The 21,324-nt window shown below is 38.5% G+C and overlaps 2 protein-coding genes across 2 annotated transcripts in view; one reads left to right on the forward strand and one right to left on the reverse strand.

Annotated features, from left to right (window-relative positions):
• Positions 1 to 10,574, forward strand: part of LOC106090647 (maestro heat-like repeat-containing protein family member 1) — a 31,715-nt gene extending 21,141 nt beyond the window's left edge. Inside the window, exons 6-12 of the mRNA XM_059366789.1 lie at positions 4,503 to 4,627; positions 4,690 to 4,894; positions 4,959 to 5,638; positions 5,980 to 6,295; positions 6,357 to 6,491; positions 6,554 to 6,656; positions 10,426 to 10,574. Of these exons, the coding sequence (XP_059222772.1) occupies positions 4,503 to 4,627; positions 4,690 to 4,894; positions 4,959 to 5,638; positions 5,980 to 6,295; positions 6,357 to 6,491; positions 6,554 to 6,656; positions 10,426 to 10,568 (1,707 nt within the window). The 3' untranslated portion in view covers positions 10,569 to 10,574. The remainder of the gene's footprint in view (positions 1 to 4,502; positions 4,628 to 4,689; positions 4,895 to 4,958; positions 5,639 to 5,979; positions 6,296 to 6,356; positions 6,492 to 6,553; positions 6,657 to 10,425) is intronic.
• An 880-nt stretch (positions 10,575 to 11,454) lies between these two features.
• On the reverse strand, positions 11,455 to 18,058 carry LOC106090648 (aladin). Its single transcript, XM_013256926.2, has 6 exons — positions 17,870 to 18,058; positions 17,466 to 17,812; positions 17,271 to 17,397; positions 17,054 to 17,205; positions 16,625 to 16,998; positions 11,455 to 11,862 (listed from the first exon to the last, which is right to left on the reverse strand). The coding sequence occupies exons 1-6, from the start codon at positions 17,987 to 17,989 to the stop codon at positions 11,525 to 11,527; spliced, it is 1,458 nt and encodes a 485-aa protein (XP_013112380.2). The 5' UTR covers positions 17,990 to 18,058; the 3' UTR covers positions 11,455 to 11,524.
• Between the last annotated feature and the right edge of the window lie 3,266 nt (positions 18,059 to 21,324).

Below are 21,324 nucleotides of genomic sequence, written 5' to 3' on the forward strand. Positions count from 1 at the left end.
CACCGGCGACCCTCCAGATGGTGCAACTAAAAAAGTTGAGTTCAAGAAAAAGGACAAAAAGGCAATGGACAGAATAGTGAGTTTCCTACATGCGGATTGCATTAGTTTTGTGCGTGACAAAGAAACAGCAAAGGCTATGTGGCAAAGCCTTCAATCTGTTTTCGCGAAGAAGTCTGTAACGAATCAAGTTCTAATCAGAAAACAATTGGCCAAGATGAAAATGAATGATGGAGACTCAATTGTAAGTCATGTAATGGCATTTGAAAATTTAATACGAAAGCTGAAATTGTCCGGAGCTTGTGTGGAAGAAAGTGACGTTTTAGCACAACTGTTCTTGACGTTGCCCGATAAATATGACCCCCTGGTTACAGCTATGCAAAATATGGAAAATGGACAATTGACATTTAACATCGTGAAAGAGAGACTCATTTCTGAAGAAGCAAAGTTCTTGGATCGTGATCAAGCTAATGTGGAAGAAAAAGCTGCGTTTTCAAGTAAGAAGAATGCTTTTCGAAAAGCCAAACCCCGATTTAATGGAAAATGTTTTAAATGCGACAAGTTTGGGCATAAATCTAAAGACTGTTGGCAAAGAGAAGCACGATCTGCAAAGACAAATACGAAAGCAGTCGCGTTTATGGCGTACAGGAATAGAACCAGAGCAGAGAAAGCTGAAATTGTCTTTAAATTGGATTCTGGTGCGAGTGACCATCTAGCAAAAGATAAAGATATTTTTAGCACAATGTCTAGCCTGGATAATCCAGTTGAAATTAATGTTGCCAAGGACAATGAGTCAATTGTAGCTAAGAATGTTGGTGTTGTGCAAGGTGTGAGTAACAAGGGCATAGATATAACAATGAAAGATGTACTTTATGCCCCAACATTGAGAGATAATTTGCTGTCGGTGAGGAAGTTGACTAAGGCCGGACTTAAGGTAAATTTTGTTAAGAATAAGGCTATGATTCTTAAAGATGGCGAAGAAATAGCATCGGCATACTTGTGTGGCAATCTTTATGAATTAACCTTAACCCACAAAGAAAATGGTGCTTTCATTTGTCATCAAAACAATTTCGAAATTTGGCATAAAAGGCTTGGACATATCGGAACATCAGGTATGAAAAACGTATTACAACAAAATTTGATAAAGGAAAACATAAAGCCAAACGTTTTGGGGTTCTGTGATATATGTACTGAGGCAAAACAGTGTCGTGAACCTTTTGATGGAACTAGGTCTAGATTAACAAGATTACTTGAAAGGATACATTCTGACGTATGTGGGCCAATAACTCCTGTGGCCTGGGATGGTTCCAAATATTTTGTTTCATTCATAGATGACTACAGCCATTTTGCTATGATTTTCTGCATAAAGAAAAAATCAGAAGTCTTTCAGAAATTCAAAGAATATGAGGCCATGGTGACGACAATGTTCCCTAATGTGAAGATATCAAATCTTACAATAGACCAAGGTACCGAATATTTGTCTAAAGCACAGCTAGAATGGTACAAATCAAAAGGAATACAAGTTGAACCCACCATTGCATACACACCGCAGCAGAATGGAGTATCTGAGAGGTTCAATAGAACCGTCACAGAAAAGATAAGAGCCATGATATTGGACAGTGGAGTTCCTAAATTTCTTTGGAACGAAGCAGCTCTTGCCGCCGTGTATGTTATAAACAGAATACCAACAAGGGCTTTAAATGAAATGGTAACACCGGCAGAAAAGTGGTTTGGGAATAAGCCAAATTATGATAAATTAAGAATCTTTGGTACAAAAGCATATGCTTGGATACCAGATAAATGCCGAAAGAAATTGGATTCGAAAAGCAAGAAAACAATTTTTATTGGCTACGCTCCAAATGGATACAGGCTGTGGGATATGCAAGCAAGAAAGGTAATACTGGCTCGAGATGTTAAATTCGACGAAAATTGTTTCCCGTACAAAGGTCTCGTTAATGAATCAAGTGAACCCAAAATAATTTGGAGCATCCACGAGCAAGAGGGGGAAGACGGAAATGATGCTGTGTCTGCTGAAGAGAATAGTGCAAACAACAAAGCGGAATCTGAAGAACCAATTGCACAAATGAATGAACAGAATGAAGTAACGTCTGATGAAGATGATAGCCAAAATTCAGCTGAAGAAAACGACCCGGATATAGGAAAAAGACGCAGCCTAAGAATTAAACAATTTCCAATGAAATTTATGGACTATATAACTGGACATGAGGCGAATGTGGTTCAAAATAATATACCCGAAAGTTTCAACGAAATCTTCAATAGAGATGATACCGATAGCTGGATGCAGGCTGTTAATGACGAATTGAATTCTATGAAGAAAAATCATGTCTGGGATTTGGTTAAGCCTCCAGTAGGTGCAAAAATCTTGAAGACAAAATGGGTCTTTAAACTTAAGGAAGACTGTAATGGGAATCTTACAAAATATAAGGCAAGATTAGTTGCGAAAGGCTTTCTCCAGAAACATGGCATTGACTACTGGGAAACCTATGCCCCCGTTGCTAAGCTAACAACTGTGAGAATTGCATTAGCCATTGGTGTTCGTCACGGTTATCACTTTCACCAACTAGATGTAAAAACAGCTTTTTTACATGGAGATTTAAAGGAGGATATATACATAGAAATTCCCCACGGCGTCAAAGCAGACCCTGGTCTGGTGTGCAAATTGGCAAAATCTTTGTATGGCCTGAAGCAAGCTCCTAAATGCTGGAATGAGAAATTTAACGTGTTTCTTCAATCACTAGGATTTTCAAGATCCAGGCACGATTATTGCCTGTATTTTAAAACGGATACCGATAAAGCCAGTGTTCTTATTCTTATACTATATGTTGACGATGTATTGGTGGTTGGAAATAATATCAATCGAATAATGGACTTAAAAACTCAACTATCAAAACATTTTGAAATGTCAGATTGCGGTCCTTTAAAACATTTTCTAGGTATGAATATGGATTTATGTAATGGAGAATTAAGCATATCGCAAGAAGCAAGCATTTCCAAAATCCTGAATAAGTTTGGGATGACAGAATGTAATCCTGTAAAGTCTCCCATGGAGAAAGGCTTGCAATTGCAAAAAGGTGAATCTCCAACAAACCCGAATCTACCCTATCGGCAACTTTTAGGGAGTTTAATGTATATTATGGTATGCTCTAGACCTGACATTTGTTACCATGTTGGATATTTAGGTCGATTTCAAGAAAACCCAAATGAAATTCACTGGCAACATCTTAAGCGTGTACTGAGATATTTAAAAGGTACAATGAAGATGAAACTGAATTTTAGAAACTACTCTGATGAACCAGTAATTGGATATGCCGACGCTGATTGGGCCACAGATTTGTCAGACAGAAAATCTGTTAGTGGATACATGTTCAAGGTCTATGGATGTACAGTATCATGATGCAGCAAGAAGCAACAAACAGTGGCAACTTCTTCTTCCGAGGCAGAGTACATAGCTCTAAGCATGGCTAGTACAGAAGCTTTGTGGATACGAGGTGTATTAGAAGATTTAAGGGAAATTAGCGGATATGCAGTAAAAATTTTTGAGGATAATAAAGGCTGCATTGGAATGTCTAACAATCTTGAAAGCAAAAGGGCAAAGCATATTGACATCAAGCACCATTTTGTTAGAGACAACATTATGAATGGAAACATAGTGGTCGAACACATAAGATCAGAAAAACAGTTGGCGGATTTATTTACCAAATCCTTGGATACCAATAAATTTCAGAAGCTACGAGTTGAAGCTGGAATAATCGATTGAGAGGGGGTGTTGTAGAAATACTCCAATCGATATTTACTTGTTTAGTTATTATTCTAATCAAGTATGCTTTTCCTATACATATATTATTTTAATCAAGTACGTTTTGTTTTCCTTGCATTGGTGTATAGAAATATTTTTTTTTTTGTCAGTCTAAAATAACCCACTTTTGAATTCTGTTCGTTTAATAAATCTTCAAATTAATTTTTACTAAAATAAATTTGTCAATCCCGTGAATTCTTAATTACAAGAGATATAGACAGATGGAACGAATGCGCAAACCAAGATTAAGTGGCTCCTGTACCTTAGGGACAAGGGCAGAACGCTGGTTAGTAGACATGGTTCTCTCACGGAGTACTCGAAGCACTAGGTCACCGAAACGAATGGAACGAACACGGAAACTATGGCTCAGTGACATTATATCGATCAAAATGTTGGCGATTTTTTCTGAAGAACACGGCCAAAATGGCTAGGATAGTTACGGAGACGTGCTCCGTGGACGTGCCGGTAGCATTATATAACTGGAACGTGAAGTAAACGAAAGGATGGGAAGGGTGGGCACTAGCTCAGGGGCTTCTGTGCCTAATAGACGCCTTGCAAAACTCTGTCGGAGGCTCTAATTATCAGGCTCAACCTTTACTACACCATTTCACTTCCATTTGGACGACCTTATTTTCTTTATCTTCAAGGATTAACTTTAGCATCATGGATATCTTTGTCTTATTTATAGGCCATACATTCCTGCGATGTCAATCGTGCCAAGTCTGGGGTACTTAAAGCCTTAGTAGCTCTTACAAAACATCATCCAAAATTGGTGGTTGGTGAAATGCTCTCTCAACAGCTTCCCTATGAAGAGTAAGTCAAATCTCAAAAAATACGTTTACGAAAATTTTTTACTTTGTTGTTGTCAATTACAGAAATATCGTCGAATATTGGCATTTGATATGCACAGATAATGACTTGACGGGAGTTTTATTGGATCATTTCTTGCAAATCCTTTCATCGGCATGTATATTTGAACAAAATGAGGCGTGTGTGGATAGACAAAAGATTGCAAGTGTACAACCGTTTGCCATCTTCTGTGCCCTAAATGAGATGTTGGCTTCCAAAGATATTAAAACGGTACAACAGAGATTTAAACAAAAAGTGCATGCCCTGGAAAATCATAATTTTTCCTATATTACAGATATTGAAGATAAAATTCCCCGAACTTTTCACCATGCTTTTGACCTCGCTGGCCTCGTACACAAACCTGGCGGCTCCCATGCAAACTGGCATAGCACGCAGCAATTCACCTATTATGAACTCATCGTCGTCTTCCATCATCACATTGTCAAGCAGTTCCAAAAATAAATTTGGTTTTGTACCCAACAAGGAGTCCATTAAACTAAATCCATGTCAAATTGTTTTGGACACTTTCCAAAAACTCCTTAACAATTTGGAAATGGAACAAATTGCCACTGTGCTTACAGTACACACTCATTTAGCATCTAGCAGCGATCTCAAAAACTACATAGAATTACTGACGCCCATGGCCATTGGTCTATCGAATCAAATCGACATTAATTCCAATAGCATGAAAAAAGTCATATCCACGTTGTGTAAATATGTGGCCTCTCCCTACGATGCTCAAAGAGTTGCAGCTGTGGGCCTATTCTCACGTATGGTTCCTCTCCGGCCATGCGGCGAAATCTCGACGACCATAATGAATCATTTGACATCGGCATTGAGTGATCCGAATGCTGTGGTAAGGGGCCTTAGTATACAAGGCATGGGTCATGTGGGTCTACTGACCGAGGATGATATTGAGACATACCATGAGACTGCTATAACTGCTCTGTTGAAGGGTGTTGATGATACGGTTAGGTGAGTGGTAATGAGAAACACATTTTAAGCGTCTTATATATTGGGTTGCCCAAAAATTAATTGCGGATTTTTCATATAGTCGGCGTTGACAAATTTTTTCAACGGCTTGTGACTCTGTAATTGCATTCTTTCTTCTGTCAGTTATCAGCTGTTACTTTTAGCTTGCTTTAGAAAAAAAGTGCGCGAAAGTATATTTGATTAAAGTTCATTCCAAGTTTTATTCAAAATGCATTTACTTTCTTTTAAAAAATCCACAATTACTTTTTGGGCAACCCAATAAAAAGCTAGACTTTCTCTTGCTAAAACTAGTTTGCTTTAATGTTTCCCTTTCTTTCGCCCAGTGATTGTCTAATCAACATTCCCTTGGAAAGCATGCGTGGATTATCACGAATATTGCAAAACTTGGCCAGTGATCGTGTTGAAACCTTCCATGTCTCACTGGCCATACGAATACGTCCATTCTTTGGCAGTTATTCCTTGGAGATACGTGAGGCTGCCATCATTTTGTTTGGTGATCTATGTGAATCGAAGATATCCATGAAAGATGGTACTGCTACACCCAATGAAGCTTCGAATGAAGCCTTGCGGGAACAATTGATAGCAAATCTCTTTCCCTTGCTATTACATCTCAGCGAGGGCGAGGCCACCATTATACGGGTAAGTTATTCAGATATTTTTTATGAATAATTCTTTGTTATGGCATTTCTCTGCGTTTTAGGCATGCAAGGGTACTTTACGCAAAGTGTGCAGTTTATTGAACTCCATCAAAATCAATGATATGGCTCAGCGCCATCTGCTGGACCATGGCCAGCTGAATTATAATAATTTCATTATAGATTTTGTTAAAGTGATTGTAAGTTTCTCATACGTTAAAGGATTTTATTTGTAAGTAACTCAAATTTTTTCTATTTTTAGTCTATGGAACTGACCGATCACATACAGGATTTCATAGATTCCTGCATACCCAAATTGCGAAGCCAGTGGCCAGAGGTTAGAGGTAGTGCTGCAATGGTTATTGGTAAGTAAAAACAAGTAAGGAAAGGCAAAGGTCGGGCGTTGCCGACTTTATATTGACCTACCCTATAAATACAAAGTGGTAGCTTTATCTAATTTGGAACGAATTTTGATGGACCTCGGCGGATGTTTTCCAATGGGTTATTAAAATCCTCGTTCAGAGTGTTGCAAAGGACAACATATTACCTAAATCAATGCAATTTCTGCTCAAAGCTAAGCTTAGTTTATGTTCTAATGAATTCTGCAGCAATCCATATACATGTACAAGGAAATAAGAAGCCAAAGTCTACCCTTTAGCATAAATCAGGGGATATTATCATCCTGACACTGGAGGAAAATGAGTGCTTCACCACAGATGGTGGGAATTAAAGGAATTTTTACCTTCGTACCATCATTGTGGTAGGAAAATAAGACCAGAGCTACAGGGCGCATCCCCAGGTTGTGGATAGTAGAGCCGCTCCGCTCCATAAGAATTCGAAGTAGCTGTAACTGCTGTTGCGAAAAATCAGTGTTTTCAAAGGGAGAGTCGCAATGAGGGCGTAGGTGACACCGACTGAGTGCTTATGATAGTTGAGTGAGGCGCTGGGCTAGTTGTTGTTGTTGTAGCAGCATCTTTCGTCCATTTGATTCTGTTGAGTGTCAAGACTCAGGAACCCTTCGACTAAGATGGGGTGCGTCCACAGGGATCTGGGTCTGAGTCGAGTATGTTTGGCCGGGCAGTTAAACAGGTGACGCGTATCGTCCGGTCTCTGGTTACAATCGGGACATACATCTTGCACGTCGGCATCAATCCTAGCTCTGTAGCAATTGAGGCGGCTGCATCTGCCGCAACGTAATTGAGCCAGAACTACTCTGGTTTGCCGGAGGAGGTCGATTTCTTCAGGTGCAATTGGTGGCGTTCGTTCTCCAGGCACTACATTCACCCGGTAGCTAATTACCGCATCTGCTACATATATGGGAGCTATATCTAGATCTGAATCGATTTTGACCAAACTTCTTAGATATTGTGATTGTCTTGGAGGAAAGCGTTGTGCAAGTTTGGTCAATTAATGCGCTTGCAGTAGCTCTAGGAGTGAAAATCGGGCGTTATATACATATCAGAGCTATATATAAATCTAAACCAATTTCTATGGAATATATATAATAAGAAAATTCTTCCTGCCAAATTTCGAAAGAATCGGTTAACAAATGAGCACTTTATTGCAATATTTCTCAAAATCGGACGAGCATATATATGGGAGCTATACCTAAATCTGACCCGATTTCGACCAAGCTTAATAGATATTGTGGACGTCGTTGAGGAAAGCGTTGTACAAAATTTTGGGAAGATTGGTCAATAAATGCGCTTGCAGTGGCTCTAGGAGTGAAAATCGGTCGATATATATTGGCTTGCCCAAAAAGTAATTGCGGATTTTTTAAAAGAAAGTAAATGCATTTTTTATAAAACTTAGAATGAACTTTAATCAAATATACTTTTTTTACACTTTTTTTCTAAAGCAAGCTAACAGTAACAGCTGATAACTGACAGAAGAGAGAATGCAATTACAGAGTCACAAGCTGTGAAAAAATTTGTCAACGCCAACTATATGAAAAATCCGCAATTACTTTTTGGGCAACCCTTTATCTAAATCTGAACCGATTTCCATAAAATTCCATAGTAATGTCGAGAGTCATAAAAATGGCCTTCCTGCCAAATTTCGAGAGAATCGTTCAACAAATATCCATTTTATTGCTGTATTACTGAAAAACGGACGAACATATATATGGGAGCTATATCCAAATCTATACCGATTTTTTTCCTATTTCTATAGGCTTCGTCTCTAGGCCGAAAAACATGCCTGTACCGAATTTTAAGAGGATCGGATGAAAACTGCGATAACATCAATCACAATTTACAAAAAGGGGAACTTTTTTCAATTAAAAAAAATTCATATTCAATTAAAACCAGTAAGGAAAGACAAAAGTCGGACGTAGCCGACTATATAATACCTCACACCACCGAGTCTACGTAATATTTTAATATATAGCACTTATATCCAAATTTGCTGAGACTTTAATTTTGCATACTTATTGAAGTAACGAATAGAACCTTCTACGATTTTCTTACGATGGTAAGAAAATTGTTGCTTCTACAGCCTTAAAAGTCGAAACGTTTAAAAGATATATGGGAACTTCACCTAAATCTGGTTCGATTTTGATGAAATATTTTTTGCATGTAGTTTGACGTCAACTAAAACATTACCTGCAAAATTTTGTAAGGATGGGACCAAAATTGTGGCTACTACAGCTTTAAAAGGGCAAATCGGATGAAAGTTATATATGGGAGCTATATATAAAACTGATCCGATTCTGATGAAACTTTGAACACCTATTGGGACGTCACAAAAAGCACTTCGTGACATATTTGGTAAAGATCGAACCAAAATTGTGCCCTCTACAGCCTTAATAGGACGAATCGGATGAAAGATATATATGGTAGCTATATCTAAACCTGAACCGGTTTAGATGAAATTTGGCACACGTATTAAGACGTCACACGAAATATATCATGCTAAATTTGGTAAAGATGGGACCAAAATTGTGGCTCCTACAGCTTTAAAAGGGCATATCGGATGAAAGATATATATGGAAGCTATATATAAAACTGATCCGATTCTGATGAAACTTTGCACACCTATTGGGACATCACAAAAAGCACTTCGTGCCATATTTGGTAAAGATCGAACCAAAATTGTGCCCTCTACAGCCTTAATAGGACGAATCCGATGAAAGATATATATGGGAGCTATATATAAAACTGATCCGATTCTGATGAAATTTTGCACACCTATTGGGACATCACAAAAAGCACTTCGTGCCATATTTACTAAAGATCGAAACAAAATTGTGCCTTCTACAGCCTTAATAGGTCAAATCGGATGAAAGATATATATGGTAGCTATATCTAAACCTGAACCGATTTAGATGAAATTTGGCACACGTATTAAGACGTCACACGAAATATATCATGCTAAATTTGGTAAAGATGGGACCAAAATTGTGGCTCCTACAGCTTTAAAAGGGCATATCGGATGAAAGATATATATGGAAGCTATATATAAAACTGATCCGATTCTGATGAAACTTTGCACACCTATTGGGACATCACAAAAAGCACTTCGTGCCATATTTGGTAAAGATCGAACCAAAATTGTGCCCTCTACAGCCTTAATAGGACGAATCCGATGAAAGATATATATGGGAGCTATATATAAAACTGATCCGATTCTGATGAAATTTTGCACACCTATTGGGACATCACAAAAAGCACTTCGTGCCATATTTACTAAAGATCAAAACAAAATTGTGCCTTCTACAGCCTTAATAGGTCAAATCAGATGAAAGTTATATATGGGAGCTATATCTAAACCTGAATCGATTGAGATGAAATTTGGCACACGCATTAAGACGTCACACGAAATATTAAAAAAAGTATAGATTAAGTTAAAGAAATTATTGAATCAATTAATTTTTTTTATTGAAACTGACAAAAATTTCAATCGCGATCGGAATTTGAAAAAAGTTCAGATTCAATTAAAAAAAAAATGATTGATTGAATTAATTTTTTCATTGAAATTGACAAAAATTTCAATCAAAAAATATGTTTGTTTCAATTCATTTTTTAATTGAAAAAAAATTTTACTTCAATTAAATTTTTAATTGAAAAAATTATCGTGATTTTTTTTTGTTCTGTGCATGCGGAGAAATTCATATATATTTTTTTTTATTTTCAGGTATATTACACAACTTCCTTTCCGAACGCAATACACAAACCGAAGCAGTTGGTAATAAACTTGCAGCTCTTCTCAAGGATGAAAATCATTTTGTGCGTGTGAAGGCTGCTACCGCCTTGGGATATTTCTTTGGAGACATTTAAACAAAAGTAGAATTAAATTTCCCACAACATAAACATAGACTCTCCCCCCCTTAATGAAAATGACTTGAATTGTATGCCAAAAAAGAAGATAAATGTAATTTATGTTACTCGTATATGGTTAAATGTGATTTATAAATTTTCCGAAAATTGTTCTGCAACTAAGATTTGATGTGATTGTACTTTGGTCAACTATTTTCGTTTTGTAGTCGTTAAGTGATTAACAAGAAAAACCCTAGGTATATAAATAAGAACCCTTTCCTTTCCGTAACCAAAAAAAAAAAAACTAAAATGTGATTGTTAAACGTTTAAAAAAAAAAAAAAAACAACAAAAAAACAAACAACTTTCTTGATCACCACGTGCCCTACAAGTGGTTTTCGGAAAAAATCTCTACTTGAACTTTTAAAAGTCATAAAAAAAAAGTTATTTTTTAAGCATTTCAAAATTTGTTATAAATCTTCCAAAATAGCAGGGATTTTTTCCGAAAATTACAATGCAACCCTATCTAGTACTAAATTCTTCATTGTTCTTAAACAAAATTATAAAATATTTAAAGTGTTACATCGGTATTCACCAAACTTAATGTAGATTTGAAATAGGTTTATTTGACAGATTTCCTTTATATTGAACTGTCAAATAAACCCATTTTAAGGTTTCATTAGCTTTATGAATACGACCGTTTGTATTTGACAAAAACAAAAAAAAAGGAAACGGAATTCATTCATGAGAGCTATGCATGGTTCTCGTTGTAATTGTTTATATTATTGTTAAATTTTAGATTATTTTATTTGTTTTATTTAATTTATAAAGAAAACGTTACTCTCATTACCCCCAAAACACGCATTTTGTCCATGTAGTAATTTGATATAAAAAACAAAAACAAAAATATTTTCAATAATACAAAACAACTTATATTTATGTACCTAAAAAAAATAAATTATTAACAGATTTTGTTTTACTACATATTTCCAAAGGGAAAATATTGTATACGCCCACTGGACCAGCCTATGGTTAATACGGTGTCCGAGTTTTTGCGATGTTTGCTTTGAAAGCATATATACGAGGGATACTCATTGCCATTGCCAGCCAAGAAACACGAGGGTGATATGGATAGATTGAACTTTTGTATGCACGTCGTGAAGATAGCTATACAAGGTGTATCCTTAAAGGTTATGGCCAAAAAGTGGCCATTGGGATCCCAGGCAACACATTGGGGATGACCTCCAACTTCACGATTGTCTACAGTGATTTTACTTAGATCGGCTATGGGCAAAGCTTGTTTGGGAGATGAGCCATCTGAAAGAGAAGAAACAAAAACAAACATTCATTAGTAGTGGAACAAAGTACACTTCATGAAGCGAAGAAATTATTTAGGCAGGGGTTTTGCGAATGCTTGGAAAAAAAAATTAAAGGAGTGATATTGTGACTTGCCTCCCATCTATATGACAAAATCTGCAGATATTGGAAATAAATCTCCGATCAACAACAAATCCTCAACTTAACAATGCTTTGCCTCATGTAAGCTGCATACAATGCCTGGCTTGGGGTGCTATTTTTATGATATCATTTCAATTTGTCCACTTACAACACTATTATTGTCTAGTTATTCCAAAGGCCTACAGACCCATAAGCCTTACGTCTTTTCTACTCAAAACCATGGCACGTATTGTGGAGACCATGATAAAAAGTAGGACATCCAGCGAACTGCTCAAATGCAAACTGCATGCCTATGTCAAGGGATATAGATTTGTGCATATAATATTGGGTTGCCCAAAAAGTAATTGCGGATTTTTCATATAGTCTGCGTTGAAAAATTTTTTCACAGCTTGTGACTCTGTAATTGCATTCTTTCTTCTGTCAGTTATCAGCTGCTACTTTTAGGTTGCTTTAGAAAAAAAGTGTAAAAAAAGTATATTTGATTAAAGTTCATTCAAGTTTTATTAAAAATGCATTTACTTTCTTTTAAAAAATCCGCAATTACTTTTTGGGCAACCCAATAGAAGAATCCTTCGATGCCAAAACGTATATCCTGGCGGTATGTATTGACATCGAGGGGGCTTTTAACAATGTGCGGTAGCGACAAACTGATCCAATCCTTAGACCAGTACCGGGTGGACCCGGTCCTTAGAGACTGGATAAACCATCTGCTAAGGAACAGGTGGATAAATTGTGTGTCCCATGGCATAAATATAAGGGAGAAAGTGGCACAAAGCACGCCACCGGGGGGGGCATTTTATCGCTACTTCAATGGGTGACCACCATAAATGAGGTATTACGGATGCTGACTGAGTATGTTGATAATACTTCTAAGTGGGAAGGATGCGAACCAGCTATACAGAAGGGCCGAAAGGGTCTTGCATATGGCATATGACTGGGCTAGACCCAGAGGTCTCAATGTTAACCCAGAGAAGACTGAAATACGCCTGTTCACGAGGAAAACGAAGGTGGGCCAATTTACCACCACCATGTTTCCTCAATAGGACGATTTCGATATCTGACAAGGTCAAATACTTAGGTGTGATCTTGGATAGGAAACTGAATTGGAAGTGTCACATTCAGGAGCGTACTGAGAAGGTTCACAGATGTTGGGCAAAAAGACAGGCGGTAGGCTCGAAATGGGGCCAGAATCCGTGGATAGTCCACTGGATCTACAGGAGCGTGATTAGACCAACATTTACTTACTATGGAAAAAAGAGCAACATTAGGACCATACAACAAGTTCAGAGAACATGGCATAAAGATAAGGGGGAAAGTGGCACAAAGCACGCCACCTGGGGGGAGGCATTTTATCGCTACTCCAATGGGTGACCACCATAAATGACCTATTACGGAACACGTAATAGGTCATGTGGCTGAAGATTTGGTGGCAGATATCTTCTTGCCTCTTGAATATGAGGCAAGTTCGTTGAGGTAGACGTTCAACCTATCGCAGATGTCATCAATGGTTGGGGGGCCTGATGTCATGATTGTGCAATCGTCCGCATATGATACGATCTCTATGCCGTCTGGAGGCGCTGGAATGGAGGATAGGTAGAAGTTAAACAGCGCCGGAGATATCACCTCACCTTGGGGAACTCCCTGTTTCACTCTACGGCGCTTCGACTTCTTATCCCTAAATTCCACAAATGACTGGCGACCACACAGATAATTCGCTAACCATCGTTTCAGGTCTGGTTGGAGTGACGTGTTGGCGATGTCCTCAAATTATTTGGCATGGCTGACCGTGTCGAATGCCTTCGATAGGTCCAGTGCCACGTGGACCGTCCTATCACATGGCCTGGCCTGATTGAAGCCACGGCAAATGTGTGCGGTGATGGCATGCAAAGAGAGAAAGATTCTTCGTAAAATATATGGACCAGTTTGCGTTAGAGGAGAATATAGGCGACGTATGAACCACGAGCTGTATGACGACGATAGCATAGTTACACGCATCAAAATACAACGGCTACGTTGGCTAGGTCATGTTGTCAGAATGGATGAAGAAGCTCCAGCAAAGAAGTCTTTTGAAGGCAAACACGGTGGTACATGCAAACCGGGAAGACCAAAAGCCCGATTGAAAGATCAGGCGCTTGGAACGATATTCTACGTTCGGCTAGTGGAACAAATATTCTGTCGTAGCCAATTAAAGTAAAGTAAAGTAAGATGGCATGCAAAGCTGTTGTTGTGCTGTGCAGTCTTCGAAATCCATGTTGATGTTGACAGCTCTTACACATTCTCCCCACATGCCACAGCAATCTGCGATAAAGTCAAAAGTAGAAACAAGGTCCCCAAGTCACTTGCTGGCAGCAAGCTTGGGGTGCAGACAAAGAAACCTTGTTGACCACATACAAAGCAATTGGCCGGTCTGTGGTAAGTTATGCAGCGCCAGTGTGGTCTCGTCAACTTTGTGACACGCAGTGGAATAATATTCAGATCAGTCAGAATGCCGCCCTCCAAACTGCGACGAGCTGTCTCCTCAATTCTCATGTGGACCACTTCCATTAGGAGACAAAGTGCGACCAGTGCGAAGACATAACTACATGCTGTTTAAGCAATACCGCAGAGACCATCCAAATCATCATCTTGTGGATAGATATCCACCGTCCAGAAGCCTTAAGGTAGATCTACATAATCTAGAGCGTGAGGTTCAGCGCTACAAGAGAGAACCTCTAGAACAAGCGGCATATCAAGCAGGGGTTTAAACAACATTCATGCAGACACGGTAGCAGATGCGGTAATCGGCTACCGGGTGAATGTAGTCCTTAGAGAACGACCGCCTCCCATTGCACCTGAAGAAATCGACAGATTCAGATGTGGCCGCCTCAATTCCTACAGAGCTAGGATTGAAGCCGACGTGCAAGATGTACGTTCCGATTGTAACCAGGGACCGCACGATACACGTCACCTGTTTAACTGCCAGGCCAGACGCACTCGAGTCAGACCCAGATCCCTGTGGACGCACCCCATCTTAGTCGCTGAGTTTCTGGGCCTTGACACTCAACAGAATCAAGCAGACGAAAGATAGAACACAATAAACTGCTACAACAACAACAACAGACGATGTTATAATACTTCTAAGGGGTAAGGATGCGAAAGAGCTTTGCAGAAGGGCCGAAAGGGTCTTGCATATGGCATATTACTGGGCTAGACCCAGAGGTCTCAATGTTAACCCAGAAAAGACTGAAATATGCCTGTTCACGAGGAAGACGAAGGTGGGACAATTTAACGCACCATGTTACCTCAATAGGAAGATTTCGATATCTGACAAGTTCAAATCCTTATCGTGATTAGACCAATACTAACGCCTCAGTAGTTTGCAGGACTGCTATGGAGAAAAAGTGCAACATAAGCACCATACAACAGGTTCAGAGAACATGTTGTCTTGTCATAGGCGGAGCGAAGAGGACCACGACCACTAGGGCACTGGAGTCTATTCTAGATATCCGGACCCATTGACATACAAATTAAGTGTGAGGCAGCCCCTGCGGCAATGAGACTTAAGACGATGGGAGAATGGGGATTGAGGATGGGAGCAGCTCATACCATCGCGGGACGATAGGAAACCTGGAAGGAAGAGAAGAGGTTTCCGATCGGATACCTGAGATGAACCTTGAATGGCAATCAGAGCAATAACATCCAGGACGGTAAGGTCACGAACAGTTTTGCAGTGTGAAAGGGAGATTAGCGCCTTCTCTGCGGGTGGCAAAATCCGCATCATTTGGGTGCCGGGCCAAAACGGAGTAAGGGGAAATGAAAGGGCAGATTTGGCGGTGAAGGCAAAAGGACTGCCGTCAATAAACTTGGCTAATCCAAAACCTTTCGGGTCGACGCAGTCCGAGTTAAAGGAATGGGCGACGAATGCTCATGCAGCATTGTGGAACAGCGAAACGGTCGGTAGGACGGCGAAAACCCTATGTGGGGGATCCAGATAGGGAGAAGACGAGGCTAATACTGAAAGGAAGTAAGAAGGTGGTCAGTATAGCTATTGGTTTGATAACGGGACACACAGGAGTACGAGCTCACTTATGTAAAATCAATGTGGCAAGTGATACCATTTGTAGGGCATGCGGGGAAGATGATGAGACGTTGGAGCATTTCTTTTGTCATTGCCCGGCTTTCGCGTCTAACATATACCGGCACTTAAGTAGGGCCACAATACCAGACATGAACCAAATTAGGGGAGTGGAATTGAAAATAATTAAGGATTTTGTAAGTAGCAAGGAATTCCTTATTTAAAAATTTCTTTTTAGAGGTTACTTTATAGTTTTTAGAGCGCACAACAAGCCGACTACTGGCTTAGGTGTATGTCCATAGTGGTGTGGGACGGAAAAATATCTGCTCCCTTTTTCCAACCTAACCTATTCTTAAATTGTAGGATCAAAATTGTAGGCAGCATTATACAAATTATTGCGGATTTCTTGCAATAATTCACCTGTAGCTTGCCCTTGTTATAACACATTATTCCTATTGGCAGCTTCTTTGCGAATAAAGGAAAGCATCAATTTTGCTATTAATTCCCCAAAATTTTTGACACTATCCAACTGCCTTCATTTTAATGGACTACAAAAATAAAACTTACTTTTGAACAATTGCTCCTCAAAGAATTGCAAACGATATAATATGGGCTCTTCAGATGTAACAAACAAAAGAAATCCTCCACAAGGTGACCAACATGCTGATTGTATGCTTCCATGCGTTATAGTCCAACGTTCCGGTTGCCATTTGTTTTCACATGCCCACACACGAAAGACATTTGTGACGGTCGAGGAAAACAGACACGAACTATTGGGAGACCATTTTAACAAAGAGCATGGAGGACCAACTCGTTTAAGGGCAGTATTTTGCATTTTATCTGCATCCCATATAATAACATCTGTATCGCCAATAGAAGCTGAAGCCAAGAGGGTACCATCAGAGTTCCACTGCACCGAAGTAATAGGGCAATGATTGGGACTAAAGAAACACACAAAATAAATATTCGCCTTTGCACAGCATATCAAATTCTTACTGTTTAAGAAAAATAGCTTGTGATGTTGAACGGGTTATATGCATATTATTATCCATGGTCCAAAGGCAAATGCCCTTTTGGCAACCTACAGCTAATTCTGCGGCGGTATAAGGACGCCAAGCCATGCAAGTAATCCATTTTTGAGAAGCACTCTATAAAGAGATAAATTAAAAACAATTGTTGTACTATTTTTTTTTTTTTGCTGCATCATCATTACCTTCAAAACCGGCACTATAGCTGGTTCATCTGTGTAAATTCGCACGATATCATCCATGCCAGCCACAGCAATCTTAAAACAATTTGGATGCCATACTATACATCTTATATATGAACGTATCCAGTCCCTAATAAAATCAAGTACAATTAAAAACAACCTTATATTATAATAAATTATGAGTTAATGATCTCTTACCTTGTTTCCGAGTGACGTGCTATAGATGATATACCCTGCTCCTTCATATGAGGAAAAATTTTAGATTTTACACGTTTCAAAAACTCAATTGTTTGAAAAGTGTACTCCGCTACAGATGAAATCATTGCATTTCCACCAGCCACTTGTGTATCTCTGGCCTCGTTGAGAGCCTCTGCAAATCCACTTTCAAAGAAAGTGCGTATGATACGCTTTAAGACACCCTCATTTACAGGCACAAGAACATTGCGCCAAGAGTCGGCACATTTGGCTGAAGCCAGAGATGATCCCGCTATGGATGCACTATTAAAAGCATCGCAATTTATATTAATTTCGGGATAATAATCCAGCTAGAAAATATAAAAGATATATATCCAAAATATAATTTTCCTTAAAGAAAGTCTTACCCTTTGAGTAGTACTATATATCTCGCGCTGTGGCAAAGCACACAGGCGTCCTGTTCGTTCACACATTCTCGGTGGAGATCCCGGAGAGTGAATTGTGGACATATCTTGGAGGGAAACCATTGCGAAGAATTGAATACAGCAATCCTCTGATCAATTTCGCCGGTTAAAATTAAAATGAAGCATCTGCTTTTTCACAGCGTTGTTAAATCACGTACTATATTAAATACATCAAGCTACAACCAAAAACGACTAATTATAGAGTAACTAAAGTAACGCAATAACGTCACAGATTTGATTACTCGGCTTGATTTTTGGAGCAACGATTTAAAGCAAAACTCTAGGGAATGGCTGTTATTGTGCGCTATTGAGTCTTAAAGCACGTTTACATTGAAATCTCATTGTGCGCTATTGAGTCTTAAAGCACGTTTACATTGAAATCTTTGTGATCTGGATTTAAATAAATCCAAAAACAAATCCTATCCGTTTACACTGCGTTTATCGGGATTGTATATATTACACACATTCATACAAAATTCTAGAAAACAGTTGTATATTTTGGTAGTTTTATCTATATATCAGTCATAAAATCGGTTTTATTTAAGATTTATACATAAACTCCACAACAATCTGATTTATTTTTGTATGGTAAAGCCGGCAAAATACACAGGATTAAACACTTAAATCTCGAAAAGGCCTTCAACCGGATTTAGTGACCAATGTAAACGTACTTCTGTTATATACCATCGAGAATTATTTTGCCATCATCTTCAGGTTAACTATATATAGTAATAAATTTCCCTTGTTTTTTTTTTGATTGAATAGGTGTTGATGTCGTAGATTATCTCAAATCAAGCGGATTCGTAAACGTGGTTTTATGGTTGTTTATACATTTGGCTTGTTTTATTTACCAGTTTAGCGGTTTCGCTAGTTTATTGGTAAATAAAACGCTTCTCCCTATAAATGCTTTGTATTTAAACATTGGCAGCACTGACACACATCCGAAATAATCAAATATCATGCGATTTAACTTAAATCATTAGCAATTTTGCCTTTCCAGTTTTGTCATTCTAATTGCATGATGACACCATATGTTCTAATAAACGGCAATAAGATTAGCCGCTTAGCTAATCGAGGAAAGCATTTTTCTCCATGCAAACTTAGCGAGAAAATCCACTTAATAGGTAGATAAAACACGCCTATTAATGCCATTTGCACTGAAATTTATCGATATCATGTGATAACAGCCTATTCCATGTACATTAGTTCTGTTCACCTAATTTCCAGGAGACAAAAATCCTTGCAGTGCGAAGACATAACTATATGCTGTCTAAGTAATACCTTTTGGGCGGTTATCACAGAGACCATCCAAATCATCATCTTGTACATAGATATTCACCGCCAATAGCCTTAAGGTAGATCTACATAATCTAGAGCGTGAGGTTCAGCGCTACAAGAGAGAACCTCTAGATCAAGCGGCATATCAAGCAGATCTAAACAACATTCATGCAGACATGGTAATTAAATACCAGGTGAATGTAGTCCTTGGAGAACCCACCCGAAGAAATCGACCTCCCCCAGCAAACCAGAGTGGTTCTGGCTCAATTACCCTCAATTCGCCTCAATTCCCACAGAGCTAGGATTAATGCCGACTTGCAAGATGTATGTCCCGATTGTAACCAGGGACGATACATGTCGCCCGTTTAACTGCCTAGCCGGACCCACTCGACTCAGACCCAGATCCCTGTGGACGCAACACATCTTAGTCGCAGAGTTCCTGGGTCTTGACACTCAACAAAATCAAGCAGACGTAAGATAGAACACAACAAACTGCTACAACAACATATATTCATCAAATCAAAATCATTTGTTTTTTCAATGATTGGCGGCTACCGATCACCGTTTACACAGAAATGTGTATTCATTACTTCACAGATATTGAAAAACACGATATTTCCAAAATTAAGTAAGAAAAGAGGAGAAAGTATGAAAAGTTACATAAAATCTAAGAAAAAACTTTGTGCCGTTTTTTCAAAATCTGGATTTACCACGTACACACTATGAGTACGATCACGATGATGTACCATGTAAAATTGCCATTAGACAGGAAATCTGTTGAATATACATATCTAACTTGATCAACAAAACTGGATAAAACAAACAAAGCAAAACTGGATAAATTAAAAAACACGGTGTTAACGACGATATAATTATATCTGTTGAATATACATATCTAACATGATCAACAAAACTGGATAAAACAAACAAAACAAAACTGGATAAATTTAAACACGGTGTTAACAACACTTTACAATGCCAAAGCCAATATATATTCATTTACAGGTAGTGGCAGTTGCCCAACAACAAAATATTGTGTGCACTGTCTGTCAAAATCAGTGATTAGTGCAACTCTGATTTTGTGTATGCTACTAGTTTTTCAGTGTTTGTGTGTGTATATGGTTCATAACCATAATACACACACACAACCAAAATTCGTTAATATATGGTGTTCTTTGCGAGAAAATATTGTATTCAGCTGATAACGGTACACTACCTGATAATTATGTCATGGCAAAAGGCTAGTACATGCCATGGTGAAACAACATCCACAAATCATATGGTATCAAGCTGATCGACGGTTTGCAAACAAAAATCTGCCATCTTAATACCGTCAAACCTGGCCGGTTGTTAATATTTAGATGTTCGCGTGAGACCACCTTGTTAAATCCGCCTTGGTACAATCTAAAGAATTTAAAAAGGCGGTCTCACGCTGTTAACAACCGGCCAGGTTTGACGGTATTAAGATGTCAGATTTTTGTTGCATTCTATTTGTTGTCACCTTCTTTCTCGTATGTTCTCAGCTAATGTACGCACACACGCCCACAAATTTCTTTGTGTGTGTTGGTAAAACGTCAATCAGCTTGATGGCGGATTGCACCACATGATTTGTGATTATTGTATAAAATGAGACCACCTTTAATTGTTTCGCCATTAGAATTTGGTTAGAAAATTTCCCATTAATTAGTTGCGGTTCTAACGTTATTGTCATTCGACATCAACATTTATCATAAAACTTAACTATACCACCGCTAATCTACCTTGTATTCGTCCATATCAACATAATCAGCTGTTTTGCATATCGACTCCGATAGTCGATAAGATTGTTTCTTTTTTTTCAAACTTTCACGTCCCATCGAGTACCGAATATCTTAATTTCATACGTCATAAATTCACACAAATATAGGTTGTACCATAATACCCCCAGAATCCCAAATCACGACCTATCAGAGTTTCTTTTGCCAATTGAAGGAATTTATAGCTTTCTAAACCAATAAATATCATCAACTTAAATCGAAGCAAATGTGAAAGACGGAAGAAATATTAAATTCTCATGGTAATGGGTTAATGGAAGTGTTGTGATGGTGGTAGATAGAGTTGTGGTGGTGTCCAAGAAAAAA

This window comes from Stomoxys calcitrans, chromosome 4 (genome assembly GCF_963082655.1).
Source record: "Stomoxys calcitrans chromosome 4, idStoCalc2.1, whole genome shotgun sequence".
In the NCBI taxonomy this organism is placed as follows: domain Eukaryota; kingdom Metazoa; phylum Arthropoda; class Insecta; order Diptera; family Muscidae; genus Stomoxys; species Stomoxys calcitrans.

What these genes read in the sequence shown, in the direction of transcription:
- LOC106090648 (XM_013256926.2), bottom strand. Translation starts at nt 17,989, where the DNA reads ATGGTTTCCCTCCAAGATATGTCCACAATTCACTCTCCGGGATCTCCA. An exon ending in GCACGTCACTCGGAAACAAG is followed by an intron (nt 17,398 to 17,465) that starts GTAAGAGATCAT and finishes TGATTTTATTAG; the next exon opens with GGACTGGATACGTTCATATA. An exon ending in CTATAGTGCCGGTTTTGAAG is followed by an intron (nt 17,206 to 17,270) that starts GTAATGATGATG and finishes ATCTCTTTATAG; the next exon opens with AGTGCTTCTCAAAAATGGAT.